A 20,998-nucleotide genomic window follows, 5' to 3' on the forward strand; every position below is an offset into this window, starting at 1 on the left:
TAGATCATGAAGATTTTCTCCTATGTTTTCTTCTAAAAGTTTTCTAGTTATATATTTTACATTTAGATATGTGCCTCTATCAAGTTAATCTTTGTACATGATGTGAAGTTTAGGTGGAGATCTGTTTTTTACATATGGATGTCTAATTGTTCCCACACCGTTCGTTCAAAAGACTATCCTTCCTCCTTTAAATTGCTTTTGCACCTGTTTCAAAAATCAGTTGCCTATATTTATGTAGGTCAGTATCTTAACTCTCTCTTTTGTTCCATTGTTCTGTTTTTATCACTTCATCAATACCACTGTCTTGATTACTGTAGCTTTATATTATGCCTTAAAATCAGTGTGTTTCTCCAACTTTATTCTTCTTTTTAAAATTTGTTTTAGCTATTCTAGATCTTTTGCTGTTCTTTATAAATTTTAGACTCATCTTGTCTATATTTACAAAAAATCCTACTGGCATTTTTGTTTGAATTAGGTTAAATCTAATGATGAATCTGATGACTTTGGGGAGAAATGACATCTTTAATATGCTGAATCTTCCACCACATGAATATAGTATATTTCTCCATTTCTTTAGATTTTCTTTGATTTTTTCATGGAAGCATCTATGTTTTGTAGTGTTCAGCATAGAGATCCTGTACATGTTTTGTTAGATATATACCTGAATGTTTCATTTCTTTGGAGCTGTTGTAAATGATATATTTTTTTAAAGATTCAGTTTCTAGTTGTTTATTGCCACCATATAGAAATATGATTGATTTTTGTATTGACCTTATATTCTGCTTCCTTGCTAAGCTGTTAGTTATAGGACTTAAAAAAATAGATTTCTCTGATATATTCTAAGCAAACAATCATGCTGTTTAGGAGTAGGGATACTTTCATTTCTTTCTTTCAATCTGTATACCTTTTATATATATTTTGTCCCTTTTTGCACAGGCTAAGACTTCTAGTATGATGTTTAATAGAAGTGATGAGAGAACACAGCTTTTTCTTATTTCACCTTTAAGTTCTTTATCAAGTTGAGGAAGTTCCCTTCTATTCCTAGTATGCTGAGAGTTTCTATTATGAATGCATTTTGAATTTTGACAAATGGTTTTGTCCTCATCAACTGATATTATCATTTGGTTTTTCTTTTTTAGACTTAATATGTTGATTACACTGATTGATTTTCAAATATTGAACCTGCTTTTCATTCCTGGGGGAAACCCCACTTGGTTGTAGGGTCTTATATATTGCTGTAAGATTTGCTAATATTTTGTTGAGGGTATTTGCTTTTATATTCATGAGGGATATTGGTCTATAGTTTTCTTTTTCGTATTATGTTTGTCTGGGTTTGGTGTCAGGGCTTCATAAAATGAGTTGGAAAAGATTCTATCCTCTCCTCTTTTCTGGACGAGATCTTGCAGAATTGGTATTATCTTTTCTTTTTTTTATTTTTATTTTTTTACTTTATATTTAATAATTTATTCAATACTCATATCAATCCTATAAGTACAGTACTATTATTTTCCCCTTTTGAACCAATAATGAAACATTCTGAAGCATGGAAATGTTAACAGTTTCCCAAGAGCACAGAATTGGTAAGTGGCTGAGCAGAGATTAAAATTCAGGAAGTCTGACTGTAGTCCCTGTGCCATAACCCCTTGCCTATAAAATGGTGTTATCTTTTCTTTAAATGTTTGTTGGAATTTGCCAGTGAAACCATCTGGGCCTGGGCATTTCTTTTAAAAAAGATTTTTAGCTGTGAATTTAATTTCCTTAATAGATGGGTCATTACTCAGGTTACCTGTTTCATCTTCAATGAGTTTTAGTAGTTTGTGGTTTTCGAGCAGTCTGTCCATTTCATTTAAGTTGTCTAACTTATGTGTGTAGAGTTATTCATGGTAGTATCCCCTTATTATCTTTTTATGTCTGCGGGGTCTATAGTGATAATCTCCTCTTTCATTCCTCATATTGGTAATTTGCTCGTTTTTTTCCTTCTCAGTTTTGCTAGAGGTTTATCAATTTTATTGATCTTTTCAAAGGACCAGCTTTTGTTTTCATTTATTTTTCTCTGTTGTTTTTCTGTTTTCAGCTTCATTGATTTCTGCTTTATCTTATTTCCTTTTTCTGCTTGCTTTGGGTTTATTTTGCTCTTTTTCTAGGTTCCTAAGGGGGAAGCATAGATTACAGTTGACCCTTGAACAACAGGGGTATGAACTGTGCAGGACCACTTATATGTGGATTATTTTCAATAGTAAATACTACAGTACTACACTATCCACATGGTTGGTTGAATCCACAGATGTTAAACTGCCAATACAGAGGAACTGAGGTTATGGAGGAACCACGGATAGGGAGGGCTGACAATAAGTTAGATATGGATTTTTGACTGTGCAGAGGTTTGGCACCCCTGACCCCTGATTGTTCAAGGGTCACCTGTATTTATATGAGAGATTTTTTTCCCTAAAATATCATTTACTGCTATGAGTTTCCCTCTAAGCCCACAAATTGAGTTATGTTGTATTTTCATTTTTCTTTAATTAAAAATATTTTCTAATTTCCCTTAAAAGTTTATCTTTGATTAATGGGTTATTTAGATATATGATATCCAATAGCCAAGTGTTTGGAGCTTTTCCTCTTATCTCTCTGTTGTCGATTTCTATTTTATTTCCTTTACGGTCAAGGAACATATTCTATATGATTTCAGCTCTTTTATATTTGAGGTTTGTTTTGTGACCCAGGAGGTGATCTATCTTGTTGAAAGAATATATATTCTGCAATTGTTGGATAGAGTGTTCTGTACATATAAGCTAATTCCACTTGGTTGATAATAGTGTTCAGTTCTTACATATTCTTGCTGATTTTCTGTCTGCTAGTTCTATATATTAATTAGAGAGGAATGTTGAAGTCTCCAACTGTAATTGTGGATTTTTCTACTTTAATTTTAGATCTGACAGTTTTTGCTTCACATATTTTGAAGCACTGTTGTTAGGTGTTTACACATTTAGGATTGTTAAGTCTTTGGGGTGAATTAAATAACCCTTTTAGCATTATGACATGTCTCTTTATATCCCACTTTATCCTTTCTTTTTAGTTTAATAGACATTTATTCTATTATTATGTATAGTTGAACAAGCTCTACACAAGAAATTATATGGTTTAAGATTTTTTTTTTTTGAGTGGGAAGAAATTTGGGTCTCAAAACGTTTGGCGAGCCTTCTACATGTTTTCTGGAAATCATTAAGTGGACCTTTCAAGACCCTTGAAGAAAATACGAGAAAAATTGGTTCAAGAAAACCAGCAATTAGATTTCAGAATTAACCTACCTGTTAAGATAGCAAACCAAGAATTGGAAAGGATTGGGGCAATTCCTCTTCCATATTTCCTATACACTCAAATCCACCCTGGGAAACAGAAGACATGATGCAAGCAGAATGTGGTGGTATGCCCAGCCACAACTGGTGGCCTGGCAAGTTTGTGGAATGGTGAGGCTCTTGAGGGTCGTTTGAGCAGGGATGAGAAAAATAACTGTAGAGAACACATAAAATTGAAAACCAATTGAACTTGTATTGACACCAACTACATGACTTTTCTCAGTATCCTTATGGGAATGGATAAAGTGGCTTGACCCAAAATAACACTGATTAGACTTAGCAGTGTTACTTTTAAATAAAACCAACCCTGCTTTCCCCTCTGTGGTGGCTTAGAGAGTTCATAATGGTCACAAACTAATATTACAGATAAAACATTTAAAATTTTGATCCAAGCTTTTTCTATCCTCCCACACTTGAAAGGTATCTGATGGACACCAATTTCCCAATCCTAGCATTACTAGCTTACAAACCTTAGGGCTAATTAACTCCCTTCTCATTTACCTAATGTTCAATTTCCATCAGTTTCAGTATACACCAGTGTAAATACCATGACTATTTTGCATGAAGTTCAGTGTTCTACAGATCCCAGTCCTGGGATTAAACCAGTAGCTCCCATCTTTTATGTGAACATCAGTGGTACCATGGAGGCCAAGGCAGTTTAATTTAGGTTAACCAGGATGTTTTCATTTGTAAGAAAACCCTCTTGCAACAGGTTTATTCAATTCTCTTAAAAATGGTGACACTTCTTTACTTTTTGCCTTTCGGAAGCAGCTGTTACATAAATGGAATATTAGATTAAGTCTAAAAATGTGGGCCCTAGTCAACTTTCATTGTTCTTCTGCATATGATCATGATAAAGGATCAGGACTTCCTTCACATTTCCAAGGAAAATCCAATTTAAAAAGTTTGTCCTTGCCAAACTCCATAAAACAGCCACTTTAGAGTAAACCAGCAGAGCATTGCATCACCCCAGTAAAGCTGTAGGTTTCATCACATGCATCAACAAATCTACATGGCTAGTTTCTGCACTCCTCTTTTCCAGAATTTATTTTACACCTATTGTACCAAACAGCATTTTAAACACGGACATATCAACTCCCTAATAAAGCAAAAACAAAGGCATTTCCCTTATTAGAAACAAGATACACCATCACTTAAAGTCTTCAAACATTATTGCACTTTAATTTTCATAATTTGACAATGCATTCAATGAAATAATCTGGAGACAACTAGTTTTAACAGACAAATTAAAAAACACCTTTAAGCGGACATGAATGTTCTAAATTGTTTATTAGGTAAGAATTTTACAAGCATTGCTTATATTAGCGGTAATGGTGGAGCTGGAGAGTATTGCGCCTTCTCCAAGCTGCACGGCGAGAACCACCAATAGTGTGGTGGGACTTGTGGCCCTTTCCAAGGCCGCGGCTCTTTCTGCCTGCAGATGTCAGCCCCCACATCTCCCTGTGCTTGTGGACTGGTTTGGTGATCCACTGGGTGACAGGGTTTCTTCTGATAGCATTATGAAATGGATCAATGATGATAACCTCAAAAAATTTGTAAGTAGAATCTTCACCAACCCAGTAAGAATTCAGGACCCTTAGGGCCCCACAGTGACGTCCAGTTCACTTCTTGGCAACAGAATGAAGGCTTCGAGCAAACTTGAGCTGGTTGACACCATGATGGAGAGGCTTGCTGTAGGTGGCACCCTTAGGAACTGGGCATTTGCGGGCACCACAGCACACACGAATCCGATATATGACATAACCTTGCTTGGCCTTGTAGCCCAGCCTGTGTACCTTGTCAGGCTGGGTGGGGCAAGGGGCCCTCTGCAGTGCAGAGAGCTGGCGGTACTGCCAGCAGTGCACCCTGAGCAGAAAGCAAATTATGTGGGACTGCTTCTTCCTCCATAGCTCCTGGATGTACTAGCAAGTGCCCATCTCGGCTCACCTGATGGCTGCCGCCAGATTGAAAGCCCCACTTTATCCTTGTAATTTTCTTTGCTCTGAATTCTTTCTTTTGATCAGCATTTGCATCATATCTTTTTTCATCTTTTACTTTTCATCTACCTATATCATTACATTTTAAATGATTTTCTTATAGTCTTTGTGGTGGGATCATGTTTTTTAAATCTGTTCTGACAGTCTCTGTCTTTTAATTGTATGTTTAGACCATTCCACTTAATGTAGTTATTGATATGCTTGGTTTAAACCTACCATTTTATTATTTCTTTTCTTTGTGTTATACCTCTGTTATTATTTCCTCTCTTTTCCACTTTCCTGCCTTTTGGGTTATTTGAACATTTTTTGGTGCTCCATTTTAATTAATCTACTGTGATTTTTGAGTTTATCTCTTTGCATATCTTTTTTGGTTACTCTAGGGATTGTAATATACATATTTAGCCTTGCACAGTCTACTTAGAATCAATACTTTACCACTTCAAGAGTAATGCAGAAACCTTACACCCTGTAGGTCCCTTTACCCTCTCCCCTTTATGTTATAGTTGTCTTATATATTACATCTACACATACTGAAAATCCCTTCACACATTCTTATTGTTTTTGCTATCAGCTGCCAAACATATTTTAAGTAATTCAAGAGAAGAACAGTCTGTTATATCTACCCAAAATTTACAATTTATATTGCTGTTCCTTCATTCCTAATGTGCTAAATTTCTTTCTGCTATAATTTCCCAACTGGCTGAAGAACTTCCTCTAGCAGTTCTTTTAGAGCAGATTGCTGGCTATAAATTGTCATTCCTGAAAGATATTTTTGCTGGATATAGAATTATGTGTTGACAGTTCTTTTTTCCCCACACTTCAAACATGTTGTGCCATTTCCTTATGACCTCCATGGTTTCTGATAAAAGAAATCCACTGTAATTCGAATTGCTATACCCCTATAAGGTAATGTATTTTTCCTCTGGCTGCTTTCAAGATTTTTTTCTTTGTATTATGCTCAGCAGTTTGATTTGGATATGTCTGGAAACGGGTTTCTTTGGGTTTATTCTGTTTGGGGTTTTTCACTGCTCAGGCTATTCAAAGTCTCATAAGTAGGCTCTGGATCCAGAAGAGATTGGAATAATAATGACAAAAAACTTCTTTTGAAAGTATCTTTGCTTTGTAGGGACCTGCACACAGTAGAAATAGAAATATTTTCTGTATATCCCAGACAGAATTTTTTTTTTATAAACATCTTTATTGGAGTATAATTGCTTTACAATGGTGTGTTAGTTTCTGCTTTATAACAAAGTGAATCAGTTATACATATACATATGTTCCCATATCTCTTCCCTCTTGCATATCCCTCCCTCCCACCCTCCCTATCCCACCCCTCTAGGTGGTCACAAAGCACCGAGCTGATCTCCCTGTGCTATGCAGCTGCTTCCCACTAGCTATCTATTTTACATTTGGTAGTGTATATATGTCTATGCACTCTCTCACCCTGTCACATCTTACCCCTCCCCCTCCGCATATCCTCAAGTCCATTCTCTAGTAGGTCTGTGTCTTTTCCCGTCTTGCCACTAGGTACTTCATGACCTTTATTTTCCCTTAGATTCCATATATATGTGTTAGCATATGGTATTTGTTTTTCTCTTTCTGACTTACTTCACTCTGTATGACAGACTCTAACTCCATCCACCTCACTACAAATACCTCCATTTCATTTCTTTTTATGGCTGATAATATTCCATTGTATATATGTGCCACATCTTCTTTATCCATTCATCCGATGATGGACACTTAGGTTGCTTCCATGTCCTGGCTATTGTAAATAGAGCTGCAATGAACATTTTGGTACATGACTCTTTTTGAATTATGGTTTTCTCAGGGTATATGCCTAGTAGTGGGATTGCTGGGTCGTATGGTAGTTCTATTTTTAGTTTTTTAAGGAACCTCCATACTGTTCTCCATAGTGGCTGTATCCATTTACATTCCCACCAACAGTGCAAGAGGGTTCCCTTTTCTCCACACCCTCTCCAGCATTTATTGCTTGTAGATTTTTTGATGATGGCCATTCTGACCGGTGTGAGATGATATCTCATTGTAGTTTTGATTTGCATTTCTCTAATGATTAATGATGTTGTGGTGAAAAACTGAAACCATTTCCACTAAGATCCACTAGATTTCCACTAAGAATGGTTCAGCATTCTTTAATGTGTCTGTTGGCAGTCTGTATATCTTCTTTGGAGAAATGTCTATTTAGGTCTTCTGCCCATTTTTGGATTGGGTTGTTTGTTTTTTTGTTATTGAGCTACATGAGCTGCTTGTAAATCTTGGAGATTAATCCTTTGTCAGTTGCGTCATTTGCAAATATTTTCTCCCATTCTGAGGGTTGTCTTCTCATCTTGTTATGGTTTCCTTTGCTGTGCAAAAGCTTTTAAGTTTCATTAGGTCCCATTTGTTTATTTGTGTTTTTATTTCCGTTTCTCTAGGAGGTGGGTCAGAAAGGATCTTGCTGTGATTTGTGTCATAGAGTGTTCTGCCTATGTTTTCCTCTAAGAGTTTGATAGTGTCTGGCCTTACACTTAGGTCTTCAATCCATTTTGAGTTTATTTTTGTGTGTGGTGTCAGGGAGTGTTCTAATTTCATACTTTTACATGTACCTGTCCAATTTTCCCAGCACCACTTATTGAAGAGGCTGTCTTTTCTCCACTGTATATGCTTGCCTCCTTTATCAAAGATAAGGTGACCATATGTGCATGGGTTTATCTCTGGGCTTTCTATCCTGTTCCATTGATCTATATTTCTGTTTTTGTGCCAGTACCAAACTGTCTTGATTACTGTAGCTTTGTAATATAGTCTGAAGTCAGGGAGCCTGATTCCTCCAGCTCCATTTTTCATTCCCAAGATTGCTTTGGCTATTCGGGGTCTTTTGTGTTTCCATACGAATTGTGAAATTTCTTGTTCTAGTTCTGTGAAAAATACCAGTGGTAATTTGATAGAGATTGCATTGAATCTGTAGATTGCTTTGGGTAGTACAGAATTTTCACAATGTTGATTCTTCCAATCCAAGAACATGGTATATCTCTCCATCTTTTTGTATCATCTTTAATTTCTTTCATCAGTGTCTTATAATTTTCTGCATACAGGTCTTTTGTCTCCTTAGGTAGGTTTATTCCTAGATATTTTATTCTTTTTGTTGCAATGGTAAACGGGAGTGTTTTCTTAATTTCACTTTCAGATTTTTCATCATTAGTGTATAGAAATGCAAGAGATTTCTGTGCATTAATTTTGTATCCTGCTACTTTACCAAATTCATTGATTAGCTCTAGTAGTTTTCTGGTAGCATCTTTAGGATTCTCTATGTATAGTATCATGTCATCTGCAAACAGTGACAGCTTTACTTCTTCTTTTCCGATTTGGATTCCTTTTATTTCTTTGTCTTCTCTGATTGCTGTGGCTAACACTTCCAAAATTATGTTGAATAATAGTGGTGAGAGTGGGCATCCTTGTCTTGTTCCTGATCTTAGTGGAAATGGTTTCAGTTTTTCACCACTGAGGACAATGTTGGCTGTGGGTTTGTCATATATGGCCTTTATTATGTTGAGGAAAGTTCCCTCTGTGCCTACTTTCTGCAGGGTTTTTATCATAAATGGGTGTTGAGTTTTGTCGAAAGCTTTCTCTGCATCTATTGAGATGATCATATGGTTTTTCTCCTTCAATTTGTTAATATGATGTATCACGTTGATTGATTTGCGTATATTGAAGAATCCTTGCGTTCCTGGAATAAACCCCACTTGATCATGGTGTATGATCCTTTTAATGTGCTGTTGGATTCTGTTTGCTAGTATTTTGTTGAGGATTTTTGCATCTCTGTTCATCAGTGATATTGGCCTTTAGTTTTCTTTCTTTGTGACATCTTTGTCTGGTTTTGGTATCAGGGTGATGGTGGCCTCATAGAATGAGTTTGGGAGTGTTCCTCCCTCTGCAATATTTTGGAAGAGTTTGAGAAGGATAGGTGTTAGCTCTTCTCTAAATGTTTGATAGAATTCGCCTGTGAAGCCATCTGGTCCTGGGCTTTTGTTTGTTGGAAGATTTTTAAGCAGAGTTTCAATTTCAGTGCTTGTGATTGGTCTGTTCATATTTTCTGTTTCTTCCTGGTTCAGTCTCGGCACGTTGTGCATTTCTAAGAATCTGTCCATTTCTTCCAGGTTGTCCATTTTATTGGCATAGAGTTGCTTGTAGTAATCTCTCATGATCGTTTGTATTTCTGCAGTGTCAGTGGTTACTTCTCCTTTTTCATTTCTAATTCTATTGATTTGAGTTTTCTCCCTTTTTCTCTTGATGAGTCTGGCTAATGGTTTATCAATTTTGTTTCTCTTCTCAAAGAACCAGCTTTTAGTTTTATTGATCTTAGCTATTGTCTCCTTCATTTCTTTTTCATTTATTTCTGATCTGATCTTTATGATTCCTTTCCTTCTGCTAGCTTTGGGGTTTTTTTGTTCTTCTTTCTCTAATTGCTTCAGGTGCAAGGTTAGGTTGTTTATTCGAGATGTTTCCTGTTTCTTGAGGTAGGCTTGTATTGCTATAAACTTCCCTCTTAGAACTGCTTTTGCTGCATCCCATAGGTTTTGGGTCGTCGTGTCTCCATTGTCATTTGTTTCTAGGTATTTTTTGATTTCCCCTTTGATTTCTTCAGTGATCACTTCGTTATTAAGTAGTGTATTGTGTAGCCTCCATGTGTTTGTATTTTTTACAGATCTTTTCCTGTAATTGATATCTAGTCTCATAGCGTTGTGGTCGGAAAAGGTACTTGATACGATTTCAATTTTCTTAAATTTACCAAGGCTTGATTTGTGACCCAAGATATGATCTATCCTGGAGAATGTTCCATGAGCACTTGAGAAAAATGTGTATTCTGTTGTTTTGGGGTGAATGTCCTATAAATATCAATTAAGTCCATCTTGTTTAATGTATCATTTAAAGCTTGTGTTTCCTTATTTATTTTCATTTTGGATGATCTGTCCATTGGTGAAAGTGGGGTGTTAAAGTCCCCTACTATGATTGTGTTACTGTCGATTTCCCCTTTTATGGCTGTTAGTATTTGCCTTATGTATTGAGGTGCTCCTGTGTTGGGTGCATAAATATTTACAATTGTTATACCTTCCTCTTGGATCGATCCCTTGATCATTATATAGTGTCCTTCTTTGTCTCTTGTAATAGTCTTTATTTTAAAGTCTATTTTGTCTGATATGAGAATTGCTACTCCAGCTTTCTTTTGATTTCCATTTGCATGGAATATCTTTTTCCATCCCCTCACTTTCAGTCTGTATGTGTCTGTAGGTCTGAGGTGGGTCTCTTGTAGACAGCATATATATGGGTCTTGTTTTTGTATCCATTCAGCCAGTCTGTGTCTTTTGGTGGGAGCATTTCATCCATTTACATTTAAGGTAATTATCGATATGTATGTTCCTATTCCCATTTTCTTAAATGTTTTGGGTTTGTTATTGTAGTTGTTTTCCTTCTCTTGTGTTTCTTGCCTAGAGAAGTTCCTTTAGCATTTGTTGTAAAGCTGGTTTGGTGGTGCTGAACTCTCTCAGCTTTTGCTTGTCTGTAAAGGTTTTAATTTCTCCATCAAATCTGAATGAGATCCTTGCTGGGTAGAGTAACCATGGTTGTAGGTTTTTCTCCTTCATCACTTTAAGTATATCCTGCCACTCCCTTCTGGCTTGCAGAGTTTCTGCTGAAAGATCAGCTGTTAACCTTATGGGGATTCCCTTGTGTGTTATTTGTTGTTTTTCCCTTGCTGCTTTTAATATGTTTTCTTTGTATTTAATTTTTGATAGTTTGATTAATATGTGTCTTGGCGTGTTTCTCCTTGGATTTATCCTGTATGGGACTCTATGTGCTTCCAGGACTTGATTAACTATTTCCTTTCCCATAGTAGGGAAGTTTTCAACTATAATCTCTTCAAATATTTTCTCAGTCCCTTTCTTTTTCTCTTCTTCTTCTGGGACCCCTATAATTCGAATGTTGGTGCGTTTAATGTTGTCCCAGAGGTCTCTGAGACTGTCCTCAGTTCTTTTCATTCTTTTTTCTTTATTCTGCTCTGCAGTAGTTATTTCCAGTATTTTATCTTCCAGGTCACTTATCCGTTCTTCTGCCTCAGTTATTCTGCTATTGATCCCGTCTAGAGTATTTTTAATTTCATTTATTGTGTTTTTCATTGTTGCTTGGTTCCTCTTTAGTTCTATGTCCTTGTTAAATGTTTCTTGCATTTTGTCTATTCTATTTCCAAGATTTTGGATCATCTTTACTATCATTATTCTGAATTCTTTTTCAGGTAGACTGCCTATTTCCTCTTCATTTGTTAGGTCTGGTGTGTTTTGACCCTGCTCCTTCACCTGCTGTTTGTTTTTCTGTCTTCTCATTTTGCTTATCTTACTGTGTTTGGGGTCTCCTTTTCACAGGCTGCAGGTTCGTAGTTCCTGTTGTTTTTGGTATCTGTCCCCAGTGGCTAAGGTTGGTTCAGTGGGTTGTGTAGGCTTCCTGGTGGAGGGGACTAGTGCCTGTGTTCTGGTGGATGAGGTTGGATCTTGTCTTTCTGGTGGGCACGTCCACGTCTGGTGGTGTATTTTGGGGTGTCTGTGACCTTATTATGATTTTAGGCAGCCTGTCTGCTAATGGATGGGGCTGTGTTCCTGTCTTGCTAGTTGTTTGGCATAGGGTGTCCAGCACTGTAGCTTGCTGGTCGTTGAGTGAAGCTGGGTCTTGATGTTGAGATGGAGATCTCTGAGAGATTTTCACCGTTTGGTATTACGTGGAGCTGGGAGGTCTCTTGTGGACCAGTGTCCTGAAGTTGGCTCTCCCACCTCAGAGGCACAGCCCTGATGCCTGGCTGGAGCACCAAGAGCCTTTCATCCACACGATGTCTTGCCAGGTGTTCAAGTTGACCTGGGCCTGCGGAGCCAAGTGAAGAGCCGCGGTTCAAGCTTTGAAAAGGCAGCGTTGTCAGGGCATTGGGTATCAGGTCCTGGTTAGAGGCAACTCCCACGACATCTCAGACAGCTCACTGGCACAAGGTGGCCATCCCTGGTTTCACATCAACATGATCTCAGGCACAAACCTCATTGTTTTTCCATTTTGTCTTTAAGTTACTTGCTGGAACAACCGGCCGGTGTTCCCCAGGACTGTCGCGGCTTTGGCCGCCGGGGCTCCTCCAGAGCCGGCAGCCTTAGTGAGGCCGCCCTCCCCTCGGGCTCCAGGGCACTTCAGTGACGGCGGAGGGAAGAGACCCCGAGCCGGGAGTTCCAGCTCTGCGGAAACGCGGGCTCCGTTCTGGGCGAGGAGGTGGGGCCGCCTCCCAGACAGAATTTAACATCAGTAAATTATAGTTGTAACTCCTGCTCCCTTTCAGTGATGTGGAAGATTGTTGCAAATGGACTAGAATGGAGAGAATTGAGCTCCGGAGAGAATGAGTGAGTTTTGTAGTTTTACACACCTAGTAAGTTGCAGGTCTATAAGTTAGTGTTCAAGTTCTGTTTACACTGCTATAATATGTTCCTATGCACTTATAGAATTTGTCCCTCCTCCTAAACTGAAACTTCAGCATAAGTTTATGATGAGATGCTCGTTTGAAATGTCTACTTTTTTTAAAAATCAGGGAAAGTCTGAAATTTTAAATTCCTTCAGGGAGGCATCAAGTCTTGGTTCGAGCAGGGATTGGTACACTATAGCCTGCCCACTAAATCTGTCCCACTACCTGTTTTCGTGCAGCCTATAAACTAGAAATGGATTTTTCTGTTTTTAAATGGTTGGAAAAATCAAAAGAAGAATAATATTTGATGACATGTGAAAATTGTATGAAATTAAAATTTCAGTGTCTGTAAGTGAAGTTTTTTAAATATTTATTTACTTATTTATTTATTTGGCTGCGTCGGGTCTTAGTTGAGGCACGTGGGATCTTTCATTGCGGCACACGGGCTCTTCATTGAGGCACGCGGGCTCTTCGTTGCAGCGCACGGGCTCTAGACCACACGGGCTCAGCTGCTGTGGCACGGGGGCTTAGTTGCCCCACAGCATGTGGGATCTTAGTTCTGTGGCCAGGAATCAAACCCTAGTCCCTTGCATTGGAAGGCAGATTCTTAACCACTGGACCATCAGGGAAGTCCCTATAAGTGAAGTTTTATTGGAACACAGCCATGTCCATTTATTTACATAAATAAATGTCAGTGGTTTCTCTTATGCTGTAATGGCAGAGTTGAGTAGTTAAGACAGAGGCTGAATGGCCTGCAAAGCAAAAAATATATACTGTCTAGCCCTTTACAGAAAACATTTGCTAACTCCTTGTTTAGAATAATGTCCAGTGAATTGAGTTAGGATGTCACTGATCTGAACTGTGTGAAAAGGGTAGCTAGAATTCAAACTTTGCTCTTTGAATAAGTGTCTTAGGTGTAAGAAAAGTAGAAGATAAGAATTATTAACTGATTACAGTACTAGTCTATTGACATGTATTAAATGTTTTCAGTTCTGCAGCAATATTCTGTTCTTTTAAAATTAGCCCTTCAGGAAATCCTGCTATTTGCAACAACATGGACAAACTGGGAGGGCATTATGCTCAGTGAAATAAGCCAGACAGAGAAAGACAAATACTGCATGGTATCACTTATATGTGGAATCAAAAAAAAAAAAAAAAGGTCAAACTCATAGAAACAGAGAGTAGAATGGTGGTTGCTAGGGGCGAAGAGGCGGGAGAAATGGGGAGAGGTTGGTAAAAGGGTACAAACTTTAAGTTATAAGATGAATAAGTTCTGGGAATGTAATGTACAGCATGGTCACTATAATTATCAATACTGTATTTTATACTTGAAAGTTGCTAAGAGAGTAGATCTTAAATGTTCTCACCACAAAAAGGAAAAAAGGTAACTCTGTGAAGTGATGGATGTGTAAACTTGGTGGGAATCCTTTCACAATATATAGGTATATCAAATCAAATCATCACATTGTACACTTTAAATATATTATAATTTTATTTGTTCATTATACCTCAATAAAGCTGAGGGGAAAATTAAATAAATAAAGGGCAAAACATAAAATAAAATTAGTCTTTCAGATCAGGAGAAATTGATTAGAAGAAAAGCCAGAACTGTTTCTACCTGGTTGAAGAAGATTGTCAGTTGGAGGCACTTGAGGCCCAAGTGTGAGGGGCTTAGGGAGGTTTTCTTGGCTGGACGAGATAAAGGTCATTATTTAAACTTTGTTTTCCTGCTTCTCTGTTGGGCTTTTTACAGGTCTAATTACCTAGTTGACTTTCTGTAGGCTTCTTTTGTGAGTCTTTTTCTCTATGACTAGTGAGAGGAAATGGCTGATCACTTTTAAATGAAGAGGAAAGCCCAACTCATACCAGGAACCATTGCCCCTCACCCCTACCGCTATAGGTGGACCTTTCCTCTGGGCTTATTGACCTACCTTTCCAGCTGGCATCAGAAGTCCATTGACATGTCCGCGGCCTGTTTCTCCTAACCTCTTCCTCCATCTCAAGGACCAAATGAGCCACATCTGTACTATGCATGAATTTAAGGATTTTTTTTAGGCCCAAGTTAACTTCTGTTACACATTGAAATTTAAGCTTCTCAAGTGGGTTGCCTATCATAGAGTTCCTGGCAACAACAAATTTTAAATGCACAATACACATTAATTTTTAGGGTAAAAATATTATTATCTTGATTTGTAAACTTACCTTTTAGGTGACAGGAAAACAAATCTCTCTTTGTGCTATGCCTGCATATGTATTTTCTATACATATGTGTTCTATAATTATATATTCTCTCTTGGATCTATTACTACCATGAAATATAGCTGTTCTGAATGTACTGGGCCACACCATTCTGGCGGTGAAAGCAGGGTCTGGGTAACAGTCCCTCAGACTTTTGCCAGCTCTATTATAGTTCTCCAGCTTCCAGGGAAGTCTTCAAACGTACCCAGTTTACCCTGGAGGTACCTGCTGTGTTTTCCTGAATAGGTATTCTAGAGCTCCAAGTGTCGTCTCCCTCCTCTCCTCTTTGCTCTTAGCACCTTCGGTGACCTCTGGGGCAGGGTCCTTGCTGGGCTGCTAGTGCTTTCAGCCCCTGGAGGCTGCTCTCCTGTGTTTGCACAGCCCCCAGTGCTGCAGATACCACTGACATGCCTGACTCTGTCCATGTGGGTGACTCACTCGTACACTTCCCAGTTAAGGGTACTGGTGTCTGTGCTATGGCCCTTGACTCTCTCATCTTCCTGCTGCAGCTGGATCTTCTGGGGCTGTGGGGGCTGCATGTCAGCTTGTTTAGGTTTCTGTGGAAAGCCCATCTCTTACTGGATTCTGAACCAAGTCCTTGAAAGCTGAGCTTTTAGATTAACCTGAGTAACACACTTCACACCATTTTCTGAATCATTCCTCTCTCATACCTTGGGGTATTGCCACTAGATCAGTTGATGAGCTACCATCTTCTCTTGGGACTCCCTTCTTTACTAGGGAATTCCTTGATCCCTCAAGAACCTAGATTCCTGGTAAGATAGGCTGCTCCTAGGTACACCTGACAGGTGAGAATCCAACTGGTGTGTTAATCACCTTCTGCTCAAGTTAGGCCCCTCTGTGAGTTTATGTGTATGTATTGATAATATATGCCCTATGGTGCATATCCTTGAGGAGATTTTAAAGCTGTGCAGCTGATATAGGAAGCCCAGAGCTTAATTTCTGCCTTCACCTAAACTCTTGCATTCATCTGAGATGTTAGCATTAGTTTGGTCTTCTCACTGCCCAAACATTCTGCCGTGTACCACCTTGTGCCCACTTCAGGCCTAAGTGGTTGACCTAACTATCCAATGTTGCTATTTCATAGAAGTTGACTCTCATTCTTCCCAAACCTTCATCTACTTTTGTATCCTATTCCAAGGATTGTTATCCTCCTTCTTCTAGTTTCTTGAGGCAGGAGCTTTGATTACTGGCTTGAGACTCTTCTTTCCTAATGTAAGTATTTAGTACTGTAAATTTCCCTCCCAGCACTGCTTTAAGCTGTGCCCCACACATTTTGATATGTTGTATGTATTTTCATTTTCATTCAGTTCAGTGTACTTTAAAATTTTCCCTTGAGATTTCCTCTTTGGCCCATGGCTTATTTAGAAGTATGTTATTTAGTTTCCAAGTGTTTATAGAGATTTTCCTGTTGTCTTTCTGCTACTGATTTCTGCTTTGATTCCATTGTGGTCAGAGAATGCACTCCATATGACTTCAGTCCTACTAAATTTGTTTAAGCTTGTTTCATGGCCCAAGATATGGTCTGTCTTGGTATATTTTCTGTGGGTGCTTGAAAAAAATGTAATCTGCTGTTGTTGGATGCAGTGTTCTACAGGTGTCAGTTAAATCGTATTGGTTGATTGTGTTTGTTGAGTTCTTCTATCAATATGTCCTTGCTGATTTTCTGTCTACTGGTTCTATCAATTGTTGAGAGAAGAATGTTGAAATCTCCAACTATGACTGTGGATTTATCTATTTCTCCTTTCAGATCAGTTAGTTTTTGTTTCACATATTTTGCAGCTCCGTTTTTTTAGTGCATACACATTTAGGATTGCTATGTCTTGGTAGATTGACCCTTCTATCATTATTTAATGTTCTTCTCCATCTGGTGATTATCTTTTTATTGATATTAATATAGCCACCCTGCTTTCTTTTGAGTAATATTTATATTTTATATCCTTCTCCATTTTTTTCCACTTTCAACCTACTTATATCGTTATATTTGAAGTGGGTTGTGGCAGACAACATATAGATGGATCATGTTTTTTAACCCACTCTGCCAGTCTCTCTGTGTCTTTTATTTTTTTTATTTTTTTAATTTTTCATTAATTAATTTATTTATTATTTTTGGCTGTGTTGGGTCTTCGTTTCTGTGCGAGGGCTTTCTCTAGTTGTGGCAAGCGGGGGCCACTCTTCATCGCGGTGCGTGGGCCTCTCACTGTCGCGGCCTCTCTCGTTGCGGAGCACAGGCTCCAGACGCGCAGGCTCAGTAGCTGTGGCTCACGGGCTTAGTTGCTCCGCGGCATGTGGGATCTTCCCAGACCAGGGCCCGAACCCGTGTCCCCTGCATTGGTAGGCAGACTCTAACCCACTGCGCCACCAGGGAAGCCCTCTCTGTGTCTTTTAATTGGTTTATTTAGACCATTTATATTTGCTGGTCATTCAGAGATCAATAAAATGTCTATCCATAGAATATGTTTTCTAGATTCATGTCTGGCTTCTTCATGAGTGACTCTTTAAATACATGATATAATGAAAAGCTCACTAGGTGAAGAGCCAGATGTCTTGGGGCATAGGCCTTCCTTTGCCATACAGCAGTTCTGTGACCTTGGACAAATGATACTACACAGTTCCATCTAAAAATGCTCACTGAGTTTCTGTTGAGCACCAAGTACTGGGTTACGTACTAGAAACACAAAGATAAGACATGACACACTCTTTGCCTTCCCAGAATTTAGAGTCTACTGGGAGACATGTACAAATGATCAGATAATTACAGGGGATGAATATTATGGTAGAGGTTAGTATGGGCATTTTACCCAGCTTGGTAGTGCGAGGGGAGATTAGGTAAGGCTTCCAAGAGAGGTGATGACTGTGCTGAATTTTAAATGACCAGTAGAGATTGACAAGGTAAAAGGGAGCAGAGGAAGAAAATTTAGAACATTTCTGAGTTTTTGTTTCCTTGTGTTCAAGGAGAGATTGGCAGTCCAATCAAGAAAAAATTCAGCCTCTCACCCCCAGAACACATATTTAATACTGTGTAATCTAGATGTCCTCAGGCCTTGGTATCCTATGGCTCTATTTATACCCAGATTGTATGGTTCTTGGTTCTCTTGGCTCCTGCTGGACTTTCAGGCTCCAGCAAAGTGTTCGTGCTTAGGTCTATAAGTCATCATGGGGTATCTCACATGTCTTCATAAATCAATATCAATTAAAGTCACTCTTCTCCTGTGCAAAGTATTTATACAGTAGATGCTTAGGGTAGGTGGTAGGGAAAGGGGCAAATCATAGGCTTCAAAGGACTATTAAATTTATACTTTATTTGTCACATTTCTAATTCCTGTATTCACCCTAATGGTGTCTTCGTATATAAGTAAATTTTGTAGTATTTGTCTTCCTCTTCCTAAACCAGGTTCATATTTATTAATAAGGATTAAATAGAATTTTCTAAAATAAATTTGTTTATTTATTTATTTTTGGCTGTGTTGGGTCTTCGTGGCTGTGCGCGGGCTTTCTCTAGTTACAATGAGTGGGAGCTACTCTTTGTTGCAGTGCGCAGGCTTCTCATTGCAGTGGCTTCTCTTGTTGCGGAGCACGGGCTCTAGGCACGCGGGCTTCAGTAGTTGCGGCACGCGGGCTTCAGTAGTTGTGGCACACGGGCTCAGTAGTTGTAGCTCGTGGGCTCTAGAGTGCAGGCTCTGTAGTTGTGGCGCGTGGGCTTAGTTGCTCCGTGGCATGTGGGATTTTCCCGGACCCGGAATCAAACCCGTGTCCCCTGCATTGGCAGGCGGATTCTTAACCACTGCACCACCAGGGAAGTCCCTAAATAAAATTTTTTTGAAGTTCTTTAACCAGCTTAATCATTCTTACTCCCTTTTTGAGAATCCCTTTTCCATTGTCTATAGTTTTTCTGATAATTGGATGAATACATAGTGGTACAGAATACAGGAGCTACTGGGTAACCTCCTCATGGTGTTCACCAGTGGCCATGCCTTTTACAAGAGTATCTGGCTTGGGAAAACATGGAGAATAATAAAGAGTTGGAAAGCAAGACTTTAGAGTAGCAGGTAAAGGATTATGATTATTGACTCTGCAAAAGAAAAGATTGAGGGTACTCCTTCAGTACTTGGGACATTTTAAACAAAATTTGGTAGCATCCAGTTATGAGTACTAAAAATAATATAAGGACTTTATTGCTATGATGGGTTTAGGAAAGGAAGGAAGTATTTCTAACAACTGTTGAGATGGTTTCCAGGGGGATATAGTAGAATTTCCTAGTTGGGCCTGAGAGAAAAATTTCATAGTCTCCCTTTTAGGGGTTCGGGTAAATGTCGAGGACTTGAGAGGCAGTGGGCAGGATTGGGAAGGGGGCATTCTTACATCATCACCCAGCCTTCCCTTGGAAGTAGCATGAACTAATGGGAAGGTACGGTTTGGGGAATCAGTCTATGGGTTAAAATCTCAGCTCCCTAATCCCTCACTGAGGCTCTTTTGTATAAATGGATAATATCATGTGATAGGTATGATTACATGAATTAAAGTATGTGAAGCATCTACCACAGCAAAGGGTATACCCTCATGAGTATAGTCCCCCATGCCTTTCTTTATAGTCTGTCCCTAGCTGGGCTCCCCAAACTCACCATTCATCAGTCTCTTATACCACTCTGTAGTCTACAGAGTGAATAGTCTAGTCTATTCAGAATTACTTAATTTTTGTCTGTTAGCTTATTCATTTTATTTTGTTTTAAGCATGTTGTGCCTTTCCATGCTATCATGTGTATTATGCCCTTCACCTTGGAGAATTCACCTTTGTCCAGGGCTGGCCTTCCACTTGGTGGACTCTGAACCCCAATAAGGATGGACCCCTACTTAGGGATTGACTTAAGGTCACCTAGCTCTTGAGATCTGACCTGTATAAACCAAGATGGCAATTTATTGATATATAGTGGAAATTCAACTGATTACATTTTCATATGTAGTCACCTCACACCAGATTGCAAGAGCCAATTGTGCACATCACTGTCAAATTCCATGGCAAGTGACATCATCTTAATAGCTTGAAATTGACCATGGTGAGAGTATCTACATTTCAGAAAACAGTAAACTACAAATCAGAACTTTCCCCCCCCACGAAGAGCCTGTTGTTAAACATTTATCAGCATACCACTGATACTATCTCTCTGTCTCTTTGGGTGAGTTGTGTGGGAAGCCAAACCATCTTCATAAGATTATTACATCATAAATGTGGACTTGGACCTGGGACTTTAGTGATGTGATTCTCATATTTGATGTTATCAGCATGAGACCTCTTCTCAGTCCTTTTCTAGAACTGTGGTGTTTCTGTTCTTCAGCCCAGAGGGGTGGGTACTTGGACATGAGCTCCAACTTCTCTGGGCCATGCTTATTAGGTGGTAACTTCTGACTGTGTGACGTTCCTTTTTTCCATCCTTTGGACTGATCCAACTTTTATTCTCACAGTCTTTTTCCATCCTAAGTAGAATATAAAATATAATTGTTTGTTTTTACTAAATTTTAGTCATATTTCAATCCTGCTTCCCGGAAATGAAGTCAAACGCACTTTTTTTTGCATCCAGTTCACTCCCAAATTAATTTGTTGGGAATTTTAGGTGTTGATGAGCTTTTGGTCCCCTGTATAGGCAGTATGAGGGTTTGCCCCCATAAGTGTTCAATCACATCCAAATGTGGGTTTTACTAGTCATTTCTCAGAGTAAGCACCTGCATTTTGCAGTTCTGAGTTCTTGAGAGGTCCCATACTGAGAGATCCCATGCTGTTTGGTTGGTCCACATCCTGATAATGTGTCACTTCCAACATGGAGTCTCCACACCCTCTCTGGATAGATTTAGTCACTATCCTTCCATGCTCCTAGGAAATTTGGAGCCTTCCCTTTTTCTGTTACAAAACCTAT

The 20,998-nt window shown here is 38.8% G+C and overlaps 1 protein-coding gene and 1 pseudogene across 6 annotated transcripts in view; one reads left to right on the forward strand and one right to left on the reverse strand.

The window, feature by feature from the left end:
- JADE3 (jade family PHD finger 3) overlaps positions 1–20,998 on the forward strand; it is a 162,623-nt gene that overhangs the window by 24,324 nt on the left and 117,301 nt on the right. For 2 of the 6 annotated variants that reach the window (XM_036839629.1, XM_036839630.1), the window contains one exon: positions 12,714–12,774. The exons of the other annotated variants lie outside the window; for them this stretch is intronic. In XM_036839629.1, the coding sequence (XP_036695524.1) occupies positions 12,771–12,774 (4 nt within the window). In that variant the 5' untranslated portion in view covers positions 12,714–12,770. The remainder of the gene's footprint in view (positions 1–12,713; positions 12,775–20,998) is intronic. 6 annotated transcript variants of the gene reach the window in all.
- LOC118888520 lies at positions 4,425–5,293 on the reverse strand (annotated as a pseudogene).

The sequence above is a fragment of the Balaenoptera musculus genome, chromosome X, assembly GCF_009873245.2.
Source record: "Balaenoptera musculus isolate JJ_BM4_2016_0621 chromosome X, mBalMus1.pri.v3, whole genome shotgun sequence".
Classification (NCBI taxonomy): Eukaryota; Metazoa; Chordata; class Mammalia; order Artiodactyla; family Balaenopteridae; genus Balaenoptera; species Balaenoptera musculus.